The sequence below is a fragment of the Chiloscyllium plagiosum genome, unplaced genomic scaffold, assembly GCF_037043375.1.
Source record: "Chiloscyllium plagiosum isolate Xiang-an unplaced genomic scaffold, Cpla_swu_hap1 HiC_scaffold_37, whole genome shotgun sequence".
Lineage (NCBI taxonomy): Eukaryota > Metazoa > Chordata > Chondrichthyes > Orectolobiformes > Hemiscylliidae > Chiloscyllium > Chiloscyllium plagiosum.
Genome location: NW_028270175.1, coordinates 40,626,304 through 40,649,269, shown reverse-complemented (window position 1 = coordinate 40,649,269; position 22,966 = coordinate 40,626,304). Strand labels below are relative to the sequence as shown.

The 22,966-nt window shown below is 40.1% G+C and overlaps 1 protein-coding gene across 14 annotated transcripts in view; it reads right to left on the bottom strand.

Moving 5' to 3' along the window:
• Window positions 1-22,966, bottom strand: part of hspg2 (heparan sulfate proteoglycan 2) — a 530,612-nt gene that overhangs the window by 311,382 nt on the left and 196,264 nt on the right. For all 14 annotated transcript variants that reach the window (XM_087980629.1, XM_087980631.1, XM_087980637.1 and 11 more), the window contains 3 exons: window positions 15,475-15,584; window positions 12,286-12,344; window positions 4,055-4,215 (listed from right to left, as the gene is read on the bottom strand). In XM_087980629.1, the coding sequence (XP_087836755.1) occupies window positions 4,055-4,215; window positions 12,286-12,344; window positions 15,475-15,584 (330 nt within the window). The remainder of the gene's footprint in view (window positions 1-4,054; window positions 4,216-12,285; window positions 12,345-15,474; window positions 15,585-22,966) is intronic.

The window sequence follows — 22,966 nt, the reverse complement described above, 5'->3', positions numbered from 1 at the left end:
TGTGTGCAGTTCTGGTCTCCAAATTTGAGAAAAGACATTCTGGCTATTGAGGGAGTGCAGCGTAGGTTCACGAGGTCAATTCCTGGAATGGCAGGATTACCTAACACTGAAAGACTGAAGCGACTGGGCTTGTATACCCTTGAGTTTCGAAGATTGAGAGGGGATCTGATTGAGACATATAAGATTAAGAAAGGATTGGACACTCTGGCAGCAGGAAACATATTTCCACTGATGGGTGAGTGCCGAACCAGAGGACACAGCTTAAAAATACGGGGTAGACCATTTAGGTCAGAGCTCAGGAGAAACTTCTTCACCCAGAGAGTGGTGGCTGTGTGGAATGCTCTGCCCCAGAGGGCAGTGGAGGCCCACTCTCTGGATTCATTTAAGAAGGAGTTGGATAGAGCTCTCAAAGATAGTGGAATCAAGGGTTATGGAGATAAGGCAGGAACAGGATACTGATTAGGAATGATCAGCCATGATTATATTGAATGGCGGTGCAGGCTCAAAGGGCTGAATGGCCTACTCCTGCACCTATTGTCTATTGCATAAATTAAAAATATTAAGATAAAGAGCCAAAGAATGAGAAAAGAAGAATTTTTTTAATGCAATGACTTCTGATAATCTCAATTGCAGAGCCCATAACATCAGTGGAGACAGATCCATTGGTACAACAGAGAATTGATTAAATACTTGAAATGAATATACTGTAACTCTATGAGAAGGAGAAGTAGGCCATTCAGCCCATCAAGTCTGCTCCCCATTCAATTAACTCCACTTTCCTGTTTTTTTCTCATAACCCTTAACACATTTACTGATTAAAAATCAATCTTAGCCTTCAACTTTCTTAATGAACAAGCCTCAGTGGTCTTCTGTGGCAAATAGTCCCACAGATTCACTACTCTCAGAAAAAAATCCTCCTCATCTGTATCCTACTGGATTATGCTACAGTATCCCACAAGGGAAAATAACTTCTCTTCATCTACCAGTCACTTACCCTTGATTAAAATCTGATAGGTTTCAATAAGGTCATCTCTCATTCTTCTAAACGCCAATGAGCACAAGCCCAAGTAACTCAACCTTACCCTCCTAGGAAAATCCCTCCACTGGGGTTTTCCTATCCTGGACTGCATCCAACAGCAATTTCTTTCCTAAGATGAGTGGATCAAAACTGTTCACAGTATTCCAGGTGTCATCTAACTAGCTCTCATATGCTTTAGAAATACTTCCCAAGTTTTATACTCCATTCCCTTTGAAAGAAAGGCCAACATTCCATTTTCCTTCCCCATCACCTGCTGAAATTGCACTTGTGATCCACGTAAGAGGACTCCCAAATCCCAGTATTTTGCATCTTTCTGCAATCTTCCTCCATTTAAATAACTTTCAGCTCTACTATTCTTCCTGCATTAACCTCACATTTTCCCACATTATATTCCATCTACAAAGTTTTTATTGACTCACTTAACCTGTCTACTCCCCTCGGCAGACACTTTTTATGATCCTCACCACTTGCCTTGCCACCTGCATTTACGTAATCCACAAACTTGGCATTTATACTTTCACTTCCCTCATCCAAGTCATGAAAATATATTGTAAATAACTTTGGTCCTACAAGCCCATAATGTTGCTGGAAAAGAGCCAGGCAGTACAACGAGTTCGAGTGCACTTTAAAGGAACTGGCATTGGATATATTGGCAAAATGGCTTCATCCTATGTTATTATGTCCTTCAATAATCACTAGCCTGTATGTAAAACTGGGCCTTGGCATGGCAGAACGCTAACTTGGAGCCGTATTGCTTCATGCAGTGAAGAGCCCCTTTCAGTCAGGTCATGATGAATTGCCAAATGAATGTGTGCATCACAAGGCACAATGTAAAACTCTTAGAGATTTTAAAAATATTGCACAAGCACAGGCGGAATATGCTACTGTGTCCAGATTGAAAAAGACTCAATTTATCCAGGCTAAATTCAAATTCCACTATACTTGCTAATGCAGCTGCTCAGCAGGAAAACATTCAATCCCAGAATGGCAATTAGCAGAGAGAGAACATTTTCTACAATAGATGTAACTGTCATGAGTACAGCTCCTCCATTTAGAACCAAAAGTTCACAATCAGCCAGCTCAAGGATCTGTTCTTGTATTCCCATCTCAGCTGGCAGAGGGAAATAGCAAATGAAATTCGGAGCACAAGGTGGAGCCCAAAACATATGCAGCTTGTTCCCACTAGGACAAGAAAATCGTACTGAACTAACTTAACCAAAGACTTTGGTAATTTGATATCGAGCAAGATGTTCTGCAACTCCAACAATTCACATGCACAAATTTTCTGTGCTTAGGTATCACATTTCTGACAGTGCAACTGTGGCTAGACTTCAGAAAGTCTTGCTTTGTTTTTGGGGCACCCTCAGATCATGAAAAGGGCTTTAGGAGTACAATTTTGTTCATTGTCATTGCTGGCTTACTGACTAGTACCTATAGCATGTAACTCTGCATCTCAGCAGTATGGCAGAAATCATCAATCAGCTCCACTGAAGACTGTTGAGAGATCTTTTAGTTAAGGAATTGAACTGGAGCAGGAGATTGCACATCCCTCTGGACTGGGGTTATTAGCAATCTCAGTTTACTATTTTTGAAAAGGATATAAACATTAATCTCCTCATGAATGAGAACCCATGCATGCTAAATGTATGGAAAAACAAATTCAAAATTAAATGTTGCACAAATTAAGCAATGAGAGCCCAGGGAGGGGAACTCTCCAATTATCTGCAACATTCTGAAGCTTTACATTTATGCCAATGGGGGCTATAGCACTCTACATTGTGAGCAGACACATCAGCTTCAGTGACAGGGTAAAATATACAGGACATTTTAGCCCTGAACAATGTGCACTGACAACCAAAGATGTATTAGACTGTCATGTTTTGGAATAGTGTCTTTAAGGCAAAAACAAGGGGGTCGTGAGACCTATACAGAAATCTGCTCAGCAACGGATCTGGGTGATGGAACTGTTAAGGTTTCAAGGAAGGCCTCCTGTGTTATTAAGAAGAAGCAAATCAGTCACAAAAAAAACTGTGATGCCAGAGACTAAATGTAGGTCTCGAAGTCCCAGGGAAAGTGTGAAAAATATCAGGGTATAAAGGTGGTGTGCTTTAAACTGTCCTTTTCATTTTCCAGGATAGGACAGGGCTAGGACTTAAAGAATAGCTAATCAGAATTTCTACCTGAATACAAGACTCATGTGTTTCATGTAGCCAAAGGAGGGGACACAGAACGTCATTGTAGAAATCAGGTTGCAGGCATTCTTAAAATATCACTGAATATCAGAATGGAATAGGTCACTGAATATCAGAATGGAATAGGCTAACCTGTCAGGGTTCAGGAAGGGATAGAAGAAAAATATAAAATACAAATGTAAGCAACAAGGTGGAATAGTTTAAAATCTAGAAATGCAGGTGAAAGTTGATGTTCAGTTTGGAAAGATCAAAATTGAGGTGAGAAGATTTGCCGAGCTTTAGCTAGATGGAGAAGAGTCTAGGAAAACATGCACCAGGAAATCTCCCAGGCTAGGACAGGCAAATATTGGAAGTAAACCTTTGGGAGCTAAAAATAATTTTGACTGATGATAAGAGAATGGAATGTCTATTTAAAGTTTACTTAAACTTGATAACTCTTTTAATGGTTACTTTATAAGTTTTGACTGTAGTTTAAAGGATAAGTTGCTTACAAAAATAATTCAATCAATAATGCTTTTAGCCTGTTGGACACAGTAAACATTTTAAAATGGTAAACCTTATTGTGTTATAATTAAGCTATAAACTGGATGTTCCATGCTCTTGTCAATCTCAAATGAGGATTTAACAAGTGTTACACACTAAAATCATAGTATTCTAGTTCAAGTCCATTGATCCATGCGAGATCTGTACTGGTATGAACAACAAAAATGAACACTTTGTCAATCATAGCTGAACACCCAGATTTCTAGTTCAAGACTGGTGCATTTTATTAAAAATTACTTGTTTGGACACACTGATTAATCTAGGAATGAATGATAAATACCTTCTCCTAAATGTCGGAATTTGAAGCCTTCAACTGATGTTTCATAAGGCCCGATTGATCCACTCCTCACGACTGAGTAAACCACTTCTTGTATCTCCTCATCATTGCTGTTTCCATCGGATCCCACATCCAGCTCGACAATCACATTTTGGTCCTGTTGTCTGGGAAGAACAATAGAAACAATTCTGAATAATATGCCTTACTATTCAGCCTAGACTGAGCATCCTCGGGTCTGGCTACCAAGTGGGAAGTGGCATTGCACAAGATCATAGAATCCCTATAGTGAGACAAGAGGCCATTTGGCCCATTGAGTCTACAATGACCATCCAGACCCACTTCCACCCTAGCCCTGTAACCACTCATTTACCATAGATGATCCACCTAGCCTGCACAACCTTGGACACTAGAGAGTAATTTAGCATGACCAATCCACCTAACCTGCACATCTTTGGCCTGTTGGAAGAAACCAGGGCACTCAGTGGAAACCCAAGCAGACACAGGGGGATCGTACAAACTCCATACAGTCAGTCACCTGTGAATGGAATCAAACCCAGATTCTGATGCTATGAGGCAGAAAATGCAGAAGTAGCAAACTGAAGATAAAGAGACAAAACAGGAGTACTGATCCACACCAGCAACCAGCCAATCTACAGTAAACAATTGTTAGTTATCTATTCCTATTTTTCAGAACTCTTTGTGCATAAAAAAAATTCTAACTAACTGAATGAATCATGCAACAATGCTGCCAGCCATGACATTTTGATACTATATTAGTCAAGTAAACTTCATCTTCCTGACATTTTAAAATTAATATTAGTTTATTCATCATTGTAAATAACTACAGTGACTCATTCTTACAAAATGTAGGAACACAAGTCAGCCATTCAACCTCTCAAGTCTATTCTGGTGTTCACTAAAATCGCAACTGATCTGTGTCTTCACTGCATCTGCTTTGTTCAATTAATCCTTCGTCTTGGAAAAATCTACTGATACATTGAAATTAAGCCAGATTTTCAAGAGAGAGAGATTTCCAAATTTGCTGATACAAGGACAAGGGAACATACTTACAAAGATTTAAAGGTTTGAGCAAGAAATGCAAGGGAAAGTCAGAAAGGACTTATTTTCTTCTTACGCAAGTGAAAGACTGGAATCATTGCCTATTAGGGCGGTGGATGCAAATACAGTGAATGCATTAAAAGGATTTAGATTGGTACTTAAGGGAAATAAACCTTGAGGACACCAGGGACAGCAGACAGGGTAGGACTCTCAGGATTGCTCGACAGAAAACTTGGATGGAGCCAAATGATCAAATAGGCCTGCTTTTCTTTTATTCAATCTTGGCTGCAACAGCACTTATTGCCCATCCCTAGCTGCCCTTAAACGGAGCTGCTTGATAACCCTTTCACACAGCAGTTAGGAGTTAACCACTACTGTGGGTCTGGAGTGACATTTAGGTCAGATCAGGTAGGGATGACAGATTTCACTCACCTGAAGGACATTAATGAACTAAATGTGTACATACGACAATTGACAATTGTTGCATGGTTACTGTTAGACTAACTATAACTCCAGCTGCCCTGGTGGGATTCAAACCCACATCCCCAGAACATAGTCTGGAGACAATGTTCTAAGTATTCAGATCAACCATGATCTTGTTGAATGGTGGAGCTGGCTTTAATGGTCAAATGGCATACTCTTGCTCCATATTTGTATGTTGCTAAGAGATAAAAGCAAGTGTGTTGGCAATTCTAATTAACTGGAAAGAAGTCTGGAGACAAGTCCAGTGGTATTATCACTATGCCACCACCTTCTTTAGAACATTACTGATTATGTAAAGAACTGCCACCCAACCTCAATCCTGAATGGCCTGTCTCAGATTTTACAGTTACGTAATTTAAAAAAGTTTGGTTTTCTTTACCAGTGGCTATAGTTTCTCCCTTTCTAAACCCTCAAAACTCTCATCAAATCATTACTAAAATCTCTGTACGCAAGGCAAAACAAGTCTAATTTATGTAATCTGTCATTTTAGTCTAACACCACGGCTGAGCATGGTTTTGTACAGTTACAGCAAAACTTCCCCTTTATATGCTAGCCCTCCAAATATCAGGGTGAACATTTGGTTAGCCACCGTCATTAGCTTTTGTAGCTGACTGCTACCTTTTAGTGACCTCACATTTGAAAGTATGAACTATGGGCAGAAGTAGGCTATTCAACCCCTTAAATCTATTCCATCATTCAATAAAATCGGATTATTGATCCGACTATAGCCTCAAATCCATATTCCCACCAACCCATGATACCCTTTAACACCCCTCTAGTCAAGAATCTCTCTACCTCTGCTTTAAAAATATTCAATGACTCTGGCTCCACCATTTTCTGGGGAAGAAAATACCACAGGCTGATGACCAATGAAAAAAATTCTTCTCTTCTCCATCTTAAGTGGAAGACCTGTTTGATCCTTCACTATTCCTAACTTTTCACAATTTAAAAGTGTGTACTGACTGCTGTCAGCGATAAAGTTCAAATATGGTTATTGTGTTGTGAAACACTGAGGCTCCATTATCCCCATTTCTGGCGACCTCTTACTTTCAAATAGTGATCCTGGTTCACATCCATTATTCCCATGAGTCACAAGGCTTGTCAACTCATCTGGTCTAGTTTTTTTTTTAAACCAGCATACAAACAAGGAATGAATTTGAGGAGATTGACAGGTTTATAATTAGGGGGTTAAAGGATTATGGGGAGTGGATAGGAAAGTGAGGTTTGAGGCAGTGATGAGAGATGCTGCGATCCTATCAAATGGCAGAACTGAACAGCCAGCTCCTACTTCTAGGTCTTGTCCTTCTTATCCTTTCCATGTACACCCTGTGGATCTTACATGTTTGACACTTCAAGAGTGGCCTATCAGGTAGGCACTAGTGTGCAACTAGCATCAACTGCACTCATCTCCATCAAAAATCAGGGACATAAAGGGAGAAAAAGGCTAAAATGTGAAAGGTCATGACAGCAATCCATCGTCTGTCAGGCTTTTAAAAAGGATGGTGTCAATTTATTTTGAAATTGGGGCAGCACTGAAACAGAGTGCAGTGGACAACCAGGCGCTAATCTTGTGGCAAGAATAGGGCATTGAATTCAACACCTGACTGAATCAACTTTTAAAATGCAACGCTGCTGTGGGAAAATGTTCAGCAGACATTATTGGAGTGTCAAGAGGAATTGGGTTTGGTCACCTTGAAGCAGAAACTGTTAAGGGGGATTTACATTTTTGATAATGCAACCAAGGGGAAGCTACCACCAGCTTAACTGGAAGGCGAGTAGTCACAAGATGCAGAATTAGGGGACTTGACAAAAGAAACAGAAGACTTGAGAATTTTCTTACAATGGTGAGATTTTATGATTTGGAATGCTACTCAAAAGGATGATGGAAGTACATTTAATAGTAATTTTTTTTTCATTATCCATTCATAGGATATGGGCATCACTGGCTGGGTCAGCATTTATTGGCCGTCCCTATGTGCCCAGAGGGCAGTTAAGAATCAATCACATTGCTGACAGTCTGGAATCAAACAGAGGCCAAAACAGGTAAAAACAGGTAATGGCTGAGGTAGGGCTAGCTTGAACGTTAGTGAACCAGCTGAGTGTTTCCAACCATCGACAGTGGCATTATGCCTCTAACTTTCAAAAGGGAATTAGGTAAACAAAAAGGAAAAATTTGCAGGATGTAAGGAAAGAACAGAGAATTGGGACTAACTACAAAGTTACTTCAAGAGGATATAATAGTTCACATGGCATCCTGTCATGTCATGAGAGGCTATAATTCCATTAGACAAGGGAGAGATCAGATAGCAGTGTCAGTTTCAGTTAAAGTGTAAACGGTTACCCTTCAGAGAAAATTAAGCAATTTGCTTATGTCATAAAATAAATAAACGCTGCTATTAAACAAGTTTTTCATTAAGTAAAACCTGACCATGATAAAGCAAGGTAGCCTGAACTATGGCAGCTGGATCATTTATTTTTAGAACTGAAGATTGCAGAAAAGTAAATTGGTTGGATAATACAATAATAGGTGGTCTGATCAAAATAACCCCAAGAAGTTTCCACATTTTAACAAGGAAACAGGATATCAAACAATTTTATTTTAGATGTTCAAGTCAGTTAGTGCAAAACTCAGGAAATAGAAGGCAGGGAGGTCAGATAACAGGTCAATTCTGTAAAGAGCTCAATACAATTCAACAAATATGGATGAATCTGATCAGGAACTGCATACACAGCAAGGTGGCCAGATTAGAGGGTACTGCTCAAATGTAGGTTTCCTAATTAATACATTAGGTTTACATTTTTGGAGAATGGAGACCATAGGGCATCAGAAGATTCTCACATATTGCTACCATGATCAGCAACTTAGGCTGAAGAAAATCTGACCAATACAAATCAAGAGACCAGGAGGCCCATGTTCAAGTCTCACTGGTGTGCAATAACATCTCTGAATAGGTTGATTAGAAAACATCTAGGTCAGGAGGTACAGCATGCGAGAAGGGTGACTCAAGGGAAGACTGACTGAAGAGGAAGAAAAACAAAGTGAGACCAAAGCTGGGGTCTAGTCAATTCTGTCTCCACAACGTTTTTACATTTATCAGACAGCTTTGTCCTTGAAGGCATTTTTAAGAGTTACTTTATTTCTGGTGACATTGGTTTTAGATGCAATTGAAGATACTTGGGGTATGTTAAATAAATCATTCTTGAAGAGGGTTCTAATTTTATGGAAATTCAAGAAAATTTAAAATAATTGTAAGCAATTGTAATGGCTGAGGTAGGGCTAGCTTGAAATATTCCACGATCCAGAAAAAAAAATTCATGTCATTTTTGAGAGTGAACATCAGATGCAGGAATGGACAACACTCTAGAAAAATGTTCAGCAACAGGCTTCTCTCACACACTCTTAGGGAAACCTGAACAATATTTATAATAACATGTGTCATGGTAGGGGAAAAACATAGGGTGTAAATATTCAACTTTCACTATCTTAATATATGAGATCTCATGGAGTAAATGGTTTTTAAAAATGAAGGAACATGGGCAAGGATAGTTTGCAACAAACAACAGACTAGACATAGAGGCAAGTTCAGGAAACCAATGTAGAATAAACAAAATGGTAATATCAGTTCAGATGATTTCATATAAAGACATTTAATTCAATCAACTAAGTCAGGAATCAAGAAATTCATCTCCTGTTTTTAACTTGCACTTTGGAGAAAAAGCTGCACATATTACTATGAAAGCTTGGAAAGACAATGAAACCAGACTCTGGAATACATAAATGAACCATACTTCAGTAGCTGCATGGCAGAGCAGCTGACAGATAGAAATAAAATGGGCTGCTAATATGAAGCACTGAAGAACCTCTCTCATTTTCTAATTTTCTTTCTCATCATCTTGAAAGCCAACATCAGTAGTAAAAGAAATCAGACAAAGATCCTTTCACCAAGAACACGGATTCTTCAAATCTACCTATTGTTCAGGATGCAAGACATCAATTAAGCTGTCATGGTCTCAGATTCAAGTATAGAAATGCAAGAACTTTTAAAACTGCTTATTCTTTATTTCCTGATAGGACCTTCTTCATTTTTTATACTTTGTACCTATGTTTGATGTCACATTGAACTAACTTCCTTGGGGGTGAGTTATGTGTAAAATTCCTCTGTGTCATTCAAGAAAGCTTTATAATTAGCACCTTCAAATTGATCTAGTAAACTATGCTTGAACTGTAGTGTGATTTAACTGCATGCTAAAATTAAATATATTTAAATATATTTATTAGTTAGCCGTGGGGTTAAAAAGCACCCCTCCTCAACTGGTCGTAACACAAGCAAAGTCTCTGCACATCTTGCTTGTGAAAAAAAACCAGCATGTGCATTTGATCCAAAGTAATGAGTAAACATTATTTTGACTTTGGTCTTAAATAAAGAAAACCAACCAAGCGCCCTCATTCCATGAAAGAAAAAAAATGTTAGTTGTTCAGGTACTCTGGACATTTGCAGCCTTGTAAATAGTAAACGTCAAAAAGCATTTGCCACTTTTTTCAAGCTGGAACCTCCAGAAGTAAATTCTTGAGGCTAAATAGAACCTGGTTCAGTCTGTCCAATAACTGAAGGAGGTGGTTGGCCGGAATGAAGCTCTATGAGTTTGAGTCCATCCTGTACCTTTTCAAATGATGTTTCATCAACTTCAGGCAGGAGTGAGTGAGGGTGGACCAAGGCAGGCTAATCCAGTCATCATCAATGGTTACAAATATACACAGATTGTCATGTGGAATGGGAATCCCAGTCAATGTTCTCTACACCAACTCAGAGGCATAGAGGCTATTTAACATCAACCACTTGATCACGAAGTAGAGATAGTGTTAGGGATACCATGGATCACAAAAGCTACACTACAAATAGCCTCATGAGTTAGCAAGAAAGCGGAGCTGAACAAATATGACATACTGAATATAGTTTTAATAATGTTCTGTGCATCCTGGCAAGGTTGGATTTTAAAATCAGAATTCTCACCAAATAAAGAGCTAATATCAAAAGATCAAGAAAGGCAACCTTTGAAAATGTAAGCACTCATTTAGTACTGGAGGTAAAGTTTAAAGCTTTTCTCTGAAATGTAGTAAGAAGCCAAAATATCTGACAAGGTTCAGCAAGTCAGATTGAATAATACTGATTGTAACTTGAGAAGAGCGTAGGAGTGGGTCATCTGTGGGAGCAAAAAGCATCTTTTTTTCCGAAAGAACATTTTGCAGTTTTGTAGCGTGGGGAGTGATGACTGATGAAATTGGAATGCTGTGGGTCAATGGGATATTTATCTGACTTCTTCTAACTACATGACTGAAATGGCCATTTGTTACAATTACTCATGACAACAGTCTGCAGCTGGAACAATTCTGCAGGCAACTTCAACCTCATTGATCCCCAGAGGAATCAGCAATTACGATTCACAGCTTTTAATCACAGTCTTTGTGTTTCATTGTTCTGTTATCAACTAAAATTGATTAAGTCTAAGTGAAAAAAACATCTTTTTCCAGCTGTGGATATTTTGTAGCATGAGCAGGAGCATGGTTAACTGGTAAAATCATCTCACACACATGCCAATGAACTCTCATATTTATTTTACTCCACTATGAAAGCCCAGAAGTTATTCATGTCATTGACAATAGTTACCAGGGCTATCATTATGAAAAGAAACCCACCGTTAATTTTATTTGGGAACTTTTAAACTTAGGGAACCGAACTTGATATTGACAGAGTATGTTAATCATCTCCAGAGTCAAATCCCTGCTGTGGCCCACTAGGAGATTACTTTGATCAGAAAACCTCATGAGCTCCTCTTATAAATATCTCTGTGACTGGTACAGATCATGTACCACTGTATGAGGAATTAACAATCTTTGACAATGGTATTAATTCAGAAGACAGAGCTTCAAGGGACAGACAAGCAAAGGTTTACGTCACATACAAATAATTCTGAAATAATTAAGTACTAGAAGTCTTCAAGAACGAAAGGGAAAGAAGGCGAAGATCCATGTATTAATAATTTCAATATTACCTGTACCAAATCAAGGCTGAAACATGCCTTCCCCTCAACTGCTGAGCAAGCCTTTGTATCTAATGATAGATAGAGTCATACAGTACTGAAACGGACCCTTCAGTCCAACTCATCCATGCTGACCAAGTTTTGCACACTAAACTGGCTTCACTGCCTGTGTCTGGCCCATACCAAACTTCGTCACTGAAATAAATTGTCTGTCTCACTTCGCTGAGTTGTATGTCTGGCATTGGCATTCCGGATGCCATTTCACACTTCCCACCCCATCCCCCCCACCACCACCGGGTCCGGGAAGATCAGATTTAACCTTCTCCCTATTAGCAACGCTGCTGGAGCTATCCCTGTAGTTGAATGAAGGATGGTCCTACAACCAAACAGGAATTGGGACAGTTTGGTATCTAGCAAAGCTGTAGGCGGTTTCTTTAAGCCATCCTTCAAAGCTTGGACTGATCTTTCTGCCAGACCATTGTTTGATGGATGGTATGGAGCTGTCCTTATCTGTCAAATACCATTCAACTTTAGGAAATACTCAGATGTCAAGATTAATCTGTAAAATTAATTCTTCTGTTTTGCTTTGTTCAAAAGTGGATTAAAAGAAGATCATTTGACATCAGTTGAGACAGTGATGAAGGAACACTTACTTGATCCATACCACAGTGACTGATTGGTCTCCTGGGATCCGATAAAATTCAGACTCAAGCTGAAAAGGAAAGTACATTTATTGAAGAGTTTGAATCAGTTGAGGAGAGGAGGCTTTAAAGCTTCTGAAAGAATGTTTGCTTCAAATTTTTTGTTTGTAAATAGACCATTCATGGTTCAACCAAACACAGCCCATCTCAAGTATTAGCATGTCTTTCAATCAATGTGGCTCTGGAAAAGCACAGCCAGTCAGGCAGCATCTGAGGAGCAGGAGAGTCGACTTTTTGGGCACAAACCCTTCAACAGGATTATGCCCAAAACATCGACTCTCCTGCTCCTCTGATGCCGCGTGACCTGCTGTGCTTTTCCAGCGCCACACGCTTTGACTCTGATCTCCAGCATCTGCAGTCCTCACTTTCTCCTAAGTCTTTCAATCAGCATGTTGGCTGCAGCTTAACATCTTCCATTCTTTTGGGGCAGGGCCCCTATTCAAGACAGCAAAGAGGATCAAAGGAGTCAGGTAAAGACTTTGCTGATACTGACTTGTTCACCCTGCGTTGTCTTACAGTGTTGGGAATGCTAAGCAAGCAGCAAAACGTAATAACCAATTGATAGTTCATCAATAAACCTCACCGGGGTAATCTCATCAGCAGCAGTACACTGCTAGAAAACAATGTTTGAACTCAACTATTTGGTTTTTGAGGTACTTTTTTTTGTCTTGCAAGGTAATAATTGCAAGGATAATTAAGAATATTATCCTAAACTTTATGACCTACAAATTAGTTGCTTATGTTGCCTCATAAACTATCAACTTGTTACTGTACATTTATTGACATACTTAGATGAAGCACTTTTAGAATATGCTAAGAGGTTATAGTGATTTCAGATGGTGTAATGTAGGAATGGTTGAGGATGTTTATGTGTGCATATCTATTACTGAAGAGTTTTACATTGATGGACAACACATTGCAGGGAGCAAACTAAAATTGATGTCTTCACTGAGACTGCAGTAGTGAAATAGAAGATGAACTTTGTGGGTTAAATAAACAATTAAGTAATGACAAACATACACAAGTTATGAGATACAGGTTAGTCCAGATTGACCAGTTTGCACTTTGAGGGGTCAAGAGAGGTAATTACATTGGCCGCAGGAAGTTTGAAGTCGGAAAGAGAACAGAACCAACCAGAGCTCCAATTCTCGACTGCTATTCCCTGAACCAGTCGGGCATCAGAGACAGCAGGGTTAGGAAGTCCCTCATGATGAGTAGCCCTCTCACTTTAAACTTGCACTTTAGAATTGGCCAGTTGGGACACAGAACAGTATCCAGGATGAGTAGTGTAGTTAACCAATAAGACAACATTAATTTATGATTAGATTAGATTACTTAGTGTGGAAACAGGCCCTTTGGCCCAACAAGTCCACACTAACCTTCCAAAAGGCAACCAACCCAGACCCATTCCCCTGCATCTACCCCTTCACCTAACACTACGGGCAATTTAACATGGCCAATTCACCTAACCTGCACATCTTTGGACTGTGGGAGGAAACCGGAGCACCCAGCGGAAACCCACACAGACACGGGGAGAATGTGCAAACTCCACACAGACAGTTGCCTGAAGCAGGAATTGAACCTGGGTCTCTGGCGCTGTGAGGCAGCAGTGCTAACCACTGTGCCACCGTGCCGCCCAAGTCTTTTGACTTGGGTCAATGCTGTACACCAGTGATAATTAGATCACTGTCACTCTGCACAGCAAATAGAAATGAAACGGAGGAGAAATAAGGAACAGACAGGTTTAATATCATCTATTTACACAAAGGAACAAAGTCAAAATAACCCTCTACTGGCTCCCTCATGACTTTGCATTCTTGATTCTTTGCTTTTTCCATAGCGGCCTGACTATGAGGGGTTAAAATTAACTGTAGGAAAAAACTTCAGAGATATGCAATAAAACAAAAGACACATTTAGACAGGATGACTGCATCACACAATGTTCTCATGAACTGTTCAGTAGCATAAAAATTATCTACTACATATTTATAAACTGAAACTACTTTAAATCCAGTGGCAAAAGTTGAATAATTGATTGAACTACACAGAATCAATAGCACAGAAACAGCCCATTCAGACCAAACCCTCTTTGTCATTGTTAACATCCCACACAAGGCTGCTCCCATTCTATCAACATCCTATCTCCTGCTCTTTTACTCTTTCAGTATTCATCAGTTTCCTTTACATGTTTCTACGCATTCACTTTGAACATTTCCAGTGCTAACAAGCTACTGTACTCTGGGTAAAAAAAGTTATGAATTTCCTACTATCTTCATGAGTGACAATCTTACATTCATAGTCCAGATTTTGATCTCCCCCAGAAATGGAAACATCTTCTCCATGCCAATCTATCCAACTCAGCTCACAATTTCAAAGACAATTTAGTGAGCTGTCCTGTGGTTTGCTCCTTTCAGAAGAATCCAGCCTGTGAGACCTCACCAGGTATTCATATGGAAGACATCTTTATGTGAAACTCTTGCAAGTTAACTGAACAGAAACATAGAATGGCATAGCACTAAAGAGGCCATTTAGCCCCTGCTGTTTATCCGAGCTCTCCAAAGGAGCAATTTGACTTGTAGCACTCCAATAACAATCTAATTCCCTCTTGGCAAAAGTGAGGACTGCAGATGCTGGAAACGAGAGTTAAATTCCCTCTTGACCATCCCACTTGTATCTGCCTCCACCACACTTTCAGGTAGTGTCATCTAGATCCTAACTACTTGCTCTGTGAAAACTTTAGTCATACGCCATCATTGCTTCTTTTGCCAATTATTTTATATCTATACCCCTTCATTCTCAACCCTTCCACCAGCAGGAACCTACCCCTTCCCACTTTAACCTACTCTTTCTAGACCCTTGACGATTTTGAATACCTCTATCAAATCTCTCTTGCACCTTCACTTCTCCAAGGAAAATAGTTCCAACTTCTCCAATTTAAATCCATAACTGAAGTTCTTCATCCTTGGAACCATGTTTTTGATTTTGTTTACACTTTCACCAATGCTTTCACATCCTTCCTAAAGCACGATGCCAAGAACTGAAATCAATATTTCAGTTGAAGTTGAACCGGTGTTTTACTCAGATTAAATGAGTAACTTCCTGACAGTTATAAGACAAATGTTGCAAGGCAATTGCACTTACTGTGTCGATGATTCCTTCTGATACTTCTCTGAATGTTTCAGAATCAAAGTCCTCCAACTGTGGACTGTACTCAATAGAAGTAGTGAAGTTCACCAGCACACGATAGTATACTGAAAATGAAGAGAAATAATTGCAAAGCATTAAACTGGGGCCTTTTGTTTCTCTTATTTTAAAACAATTACATCACATGATTGACCAAAAATTATCACAGATTTAGTTTCACCTTCCTCCTCCTTGATCCCAACCCACACAACTGAAATCATCCTAGCCAAGTTTCAACGGTCCAGTTGGAATACAGGATTACCTCGAAAATTATCCCAATGTAACTTTGACCCAAGCCACATTCCAGCACAGACAACAACTCAAATTTTCAACCAACCAGTAAGATTGCGCATCTTTACTGGCTTGAATAGAATTCAGCACAAAATGTAAAAAGAGGAAACTACACAACAGTCGTACCACACTGCAGAAGGACTTGAACTGAAGCAAACTGGTCGCACAGAATAAATATTTCATCCCTTCAACATCCAAGAACTTGACATAATATAATCACTCAAAATAGAAATGAAGAATTTTGCAGCATGACTGCTATGTGTTATCAGTGACCGATAAACACATCAATACTTAGCAATGGATATGATAAGATGTTGATGTATCTCTGGCATCATCTGTCAAGTTCAAGAGACTGCAGAGGAAGGGTGGAGTAGTCTGCAATAATGAGGGATGCACTGATGGAGAATAGGAATATGTTCAACAAAGTAAATCGAAGGATTTGTTCTTCCTACCTGGATCAGCTAGCACTGAGGGAGAAGGGGAATCCATTACAGGTAACAAGCTATCAGAGAGGTGAAGGAAGGCAACTCTCCATTGTGCAGAATAGATACCTGAGCCACAAGTCTCATGACAACACAAAAACAATCACCTCAACCCAGTTAAAAAAAAGACTATTCAAGATTTTATATCTTGTGCTGCTTACAACAATATGACATTCCAAAATAATCCAAATAATAAAAAAAAGTTAGCTGTGAAGAGTAATATATACATTAACTAACAGAATGCTGGAGAAACTCAGCAGGTATGGCAGTCTGTTGGAGAGAGAGAAACGGAGTTAACATTTGAGTCTGGTTCAACACTTGCTCAGAACTCTATTACCCAGCTGTATTCACCACCCTAATATATAGAAATGTGACAGTCAATATGCACAGTAAGGTCCTATCAAATGCCCAGATCATCTGTTATCAGTCGTGTCAGTTGAGGGATCAATACTGACAAAAACACCAAAAGACTTTGCTCTGCTTTTGCTCACAATAATGTCATGGGATCATCTGTGTCTCCCTGAGGGATATATCTCAGTTTGACATCTCATCTGACAGTCAATGTTGCACTCCAACAACAATGCATGGGAATTTATTTTTTGGAATGCCTGCAGTGTGGAAACAGGCACTTCGGTCCAACAAGTCCACACCGACCCTCCAAAGAGTATTCCACACAAATCTATTCCCTTTCATTTGCCCTTGACTAATGCACCTAACCCACATATCCCTCAACACTATGAGCAATTTAGCATGGCCACCTAATCTGCATATTTTTGCATTGCGGGAGGAAGCCAGAGTATCCAGAGGAAACCCACACAGATATGGAGTGAATGTGCAAACTTCACACAAACAGCTGCCCGAGGCTGGAATCAAACCAGGGCCCCTGGCACTCTGAGGCAGCATTGCTAACCACTGAGCCACCGTGCTGCCCCTATGTCAACCAAGATTATTGTGCTCAAATGTCTGAAGTGGAATGCAAACCTGCAAACCGCCCACACAAGGCCAACCCATTCTCATACTATCTCACATTCCTTCTGCACATTTATCGTCTAATGTTCAATCTTCACAAAAATCAGTATCTGGTCCTTTGAAAACTTTCTGCAATTATCTCAAATTTATGCTCCTTCTATCTCCAATGTAAACAATTCATCACCATTTGCCTCCTGACGAACCCAGATAGTTCACAACTTGCATCAAAAACATTCAATCTATAACATATTTTACATAATTTTCAGCATTTATGACTACTTCATTGAATTTCTAGGTTAATGTTTATTAACTATATAAATTGCTCATATGGTGAAGGTGTTCCTGAAAAAGGTTTAACAATCAGGCTCAACATTATGGCATGATGCCTCAGCAATACTTGATAGATTAACGATATATTTAGATTATATAATGGGCTTCAAGTAGCCTCTTGATCTCCCAGGCTGTGCAATCCACTCCATTTACACCAATAAAACCCAATGCAATTACTCAGTTATTTGACAGGAGCACAGTCTGGCAGCCATCACAATAGTTTAGTGGATCGGTGTGTGCACATGTGCTTGCAGGTGTCCAGGTAATAGCTGAACATGGATAGAATGAAGGCGGAGTGTAGGAGAGAGGGTTTATACAAAAGCATAACTGAGAAACACAGAAAATAAGGTTGTTGGCATGAAAGCATTGTAGAGGAGGGCTGATCATAAAATACCTACAGTGTGGGAGCAGGCCATTCAACACATCGATTCCACACTGACCCTCCGAACAGCATCCTACCCAGACCCACACCCCTATCCCTGTAACCCTGCATTTCCTTGCTAAACCATCTAGCCTGCACATCCTGGACATTATGGGCAATTTAGCATGGCCAGTGCACCTAACCTGCACATCTTTAGACCGTGGGAGGAAACCAGAGCACACAGTGGAAACCCATGCAAACACGGAAACATGTGCAAACTCCACACAGCCAGTCACCTGAGTGTGGAATCGAACTTGGGTCTATGGTGCTGTGAGGCAGCAGTGCTAACCACTGAGCCACTGTGCCACTAAGCTAAATATTTAGGCATTTGGAAAGATGCTGCATCACCTCTATCTCAGTGCTGCTATTGACAGTCAATTTATCAGCAAATTGAGCTTTATATCCTCAGCAGTGGTTAATCATATAACACATATATAATCATCCTAATTCCACTCCCATTTGTTGCAGTTAGTCTCTGTCCTCCGAAGACCTGAGTAACATGGAAAACAGGAACAGGAGTAGGCAATTCAGCCCCTCAAGCCTGCTCCACCATTCAATTTGATCACCCATCTCAGTACTGTTCTCACATTTTAGAATGTAACTATTAGGTTGCTGGATAAAAAGCTGAGAATAGAAAATACAGACTTAGAAATGAGCAGGTGGATCTTAAATGAAGGACTGGAGAGGTGATGTCTGTACTGCTTAGAAAGAAGTGCTGTGTAGAGAAGTTTTGTACTTTGGAAGATAGAGCTAAATTACTGCAAGGCGGGATTACCCAAAGAACATTTTGTTTATCTTCTAATGCATAAGGTAATGCATGAATAAATTTGGGCAAAATAAGGCACTGGAAATGTATCGCCTTCTTACACACAACTACCTGTTGGCCCAGGAAGTTTAGAGATCAACGCTTTGAGGAGACATTTGCTGCAAAGGCACAAGCTGCAAGGAGTATGTAACTCCTGCAGCTTCAGGGACTTGTTCCATCATGTTTAGGGCCAGCAGCACAGACAGCAAGACCCTCATCTTCCATGTCCTCTCTCACCCTGGTATTATCACTGCCAGTCTCCAGGCATCAGGTTGTGTGAAGCCACTGACTATCAATCTGCTCACTAATCCTTCAAACACTGACTGATTCTCAACTGAATGGGCAGGACTGCAAAGCGTGGTAATCCTCACGCTGACCCACAGCTACTATACAGCTCAAAAGGCATTTAGTAAATCTTGAATGGTTATAAAATTAATTTATGCCATCACATCAAAAAATATATTGTAAATAAGCACCATTAAATTAAAGTTCAATTTGGAGACAGTTGGCTACATCATGATGATGGTGAGTGAAGCTTAAAAAGGTACTTTGGTTTCTTCAGGTTTATTTGGAATATTTAGGGTCATAGAGCTGCACAGCATGGAAATAGACCCTTTAGTCCAACTCGTCCATGCTGATCAGATATCCTAAATAAATCTAGTTCCATTTGCCAGCATTTGTCCCATATCCTTCTAAACTCTTTCTATCCATTTAGCTACCCAGATGACTTTATCATTTTCTAATTGTACCAGATTTAATTTTGCAATTTGGATCAGATAAGGTCTGTGGCTTACTGAAAGAACACAGCCAAAGTAAACGACTGTTAGATAGGCGTGCACAATCAGCAGACTAAAACATGGACTTTGTGGAAAGTGAAGCTGAATCTCAGTTTGAAACTTGTGAAGGAACAAATGTCAAAACATTGCCTCGTTTAAAGCAGGGGAGAAAGAATCCACAGTGGGTCTCAAATTGCTTGCAGTCATAGAGTCAGAGATGTACAGCATGGAAACAGACCCTTCGGTCCAACCCGTCCACGCCGACCAGATATCCCAACCCAATCTAGTCCCACCTGCCAGCACCCGGCCCATATCCCTCCAAACCCTTCCTATTCATATACCCATCCAAATGCCTCTTAAATGTTGCAATTGTACCAGCCTCCACCACATCCTCTGGCAGCTCATTCCATACACGTACCACCCTCTGCGTGAAAAGGTTGTCCCTTAGGTCTCTTTTATATCTTTCCCCTCTCACCCTAAACCTATGCCCTCTAGTTCTGGACTCCCCAACCCCAGGAAAAAGACTTTGTCTATTTATTCTATCCATGCCCCTCATAATTTTGTAAACCTCTATAAGGTCACCCCTCAGCCTCCGACGCTCCAGGGAAAACAGCCCCAGTCTGTTCAGCCTTACCCTGTAGCTCAGATCCTCCAACCCTGGCAACATCCTTGTAAATCTTTTCTGAACCCTTTCAAGGTTCACAACATCTTTCCGATAGGAAGGAGACCAGAATTGCAAGCAATATTCCAACAGTGGCCTAACCAATGTCCTGTACAGCCACATGACATCCCAATTCCTGTACTCAATACTCTGACCAATAAAGGAAAGCATACCAAAACACCTTCTTCACTATCTTATGTACCTACGACTCCACTTTCAAGGAGCTATGAACCTGCACTCCAAGGTCTCTTTGTTCAGCAACACTCCCTAGGACCTTACCATTAAGTGTATAAGTCCTGATAAGATTTGCTTTCCCAAAATGCAGCATCTCGCATTTATCTGAATTAAACTCCATCTGCCACTTCTCAGCCCATTGGCCCATCTCGTCCAGATCCTGTTGTAATCTGAGGTAACCCTCTTCGCTGTCCACTACACCTCCAATTTTGGTGTCATCTGCAAACTTACTAACTGTACCTCTTATGCTCACATCCAAATCATTTATGTAAATGACGACAAAAAGTAGAGGGCCCAGCACCGATCCTTGTGGCACTCCACTGGTCACATGCCTCCAGTCTGAAAAACAACCCTCCACCACCACCCTCTGTCTTCTACAGTTCTGTATCCAAATGGCTAGTTCTCCCTGTATTCCATGAGATCTAACCTTGCTAATCAGTCTCCCATGGGGAACCTTGTCGAATGCCTTACTGAAGTCCATATAGATCATATCTACTGCTCTGCCCTTATCAATCTTCTTTGTTACTTCTTCAAAAAAGCTCAATCAAGTTTGGGAGACATGATTTCCCACGCACAAAGCCATGTTGACTATCCCAAATCAGTCCTTGTCTTTCTAAATACATGTACATCCTGTCCCTCAGGATTCCCTCCAACAACCTGCCCACCACAGAGGTCAGGCTCACCGGTCTATAGTTCCCTGGCTTGTTTTTACCACCCTTCTTAAACAGTGGCATCACGTTTGCCAAACTCCAGTCTTCCGGCATCTCACCTGTGACTATCGATGATACAAATATCTCAGCAAGAGGCCCAGCAATCACTTCTCTAGCTTCCCACAGAGTTCTCAGATACACCTGATCAGGTCCTGGGGATTTATCCACTTTTAACCGTTTCAAGACATCCAGCACTTCCTCCTCTGCAATCTGGACATTTTGCAAGATGTCACCATCTATTTCCCTACAGTATATATCTTCCATATCCTTTTCCACGGTAAATACTAATGCAAAATATTCATTTAGTATCTCCCCCATTTTCAGCAGCTCCACACAAAGGCCGCCTTGCTGATCTTTGAGGGGCCCTATTCTCTCTCTAGTTACCCCTTTGTCCTTAATATATTTGTAAAAACCCTTTGGATTCTCCTTAATTCTATTTGCCAAAGCTATCTCATGTCCCCATTTTGCCCTCCTGCTTTCCCTCTTAAGTATACTTATTGAAAAATAATCAGCTAAATTAGCTGGGAAACATTAAAGAGTAACCCGAGCAAGGGATTGTGGCCTCCACTGTCAAAAGGGGGTAAACTGAAATTTTGCCTCTACAAGTAAGTGGAGTGGAGAAGAATTCTCCAGAGAACTATGGAGGTGCCTAAGGAAGCAAGTAATTTGGAGATTAATGTATTTTGTAAGAGATTTCCTGAGGTAAGAAAGTAGTAAACCTGAATGTATAACACAGGTAGTTATATAAACCATATTACTAAGTAAATCGGGTTTGTTCTGTTAAATTATTTTATATACAATAAAATTTGTTTTGTAAAAGCATAAAATCCTCTGACAATATTTTATTGGTGATAGGAGGTATACATGAAAGGAATCAGTGGTATTGAACATAGAACAGTGCAGCACAATACAGACCCTTCGACCCAAATTCAGAGTTCTCTCTAAACATTAATAGTCCCTAACCAGATGACAACTATGATCCCTAACAATTCGAGGAATAAGCAATTCAGAGGAAATCTTTTGACTCAGAATGGGACAGATAATTAAAGGTTTATACAGAAAGAGGTCACTCTGCCTCTGGTGTCTGTGCAGACCAAAACAAGGCCTCATTCCTGATGAAGGGCTTATGCCCGAAACGTTGATTCTCCTGCTCCTCGGATGCTACCTGACCTGCTGTGCTTTTCTAGCACCACACTCCAGACTGTAAAACAAGCCACCCAGCATAATCCCACTTTGCAGCATTTGGTCTGATGGTATGCGGCTCTTATTTCCAGAGTAACCAGGGTTGATACACTCAAGGGAAACTAGAGAAGCACACTTTTGAGGAAGCATTTTAACAGGTGATGGGAAACTGAGTGGAAAGAGCTTCATAAAGTAACCTTATCACATGTTGGACAGGTTGGCCTGGTCCTGTTCAGTAAAATTCAACATCTGGAAAATGTAGTTCAGATCACAGAATACACAGTTCTATAAATTACAAGTAAATATTATCAACACCATCCAAAAGATACATCTGTGTTTGATTATTCTAAATTACTGCAACAATTTCAGCTTTGTGTTAGCAATAAATTCTGCATAGTATAAATTGAGTCATAAGCCCTAAACCAATTCAATACACTCCAGAGCACAGTCTGGAAGGTTTTTTTTTATTTGAAGACTCGATATGTTGTCTGACAATGCTTTTGCATTATAATATTTCATTTCAAAATAGCCAACAAGCTGATTGTATGGAAATATTTCTCTGCTCTTTAAGATACATTAGCATCAGCAA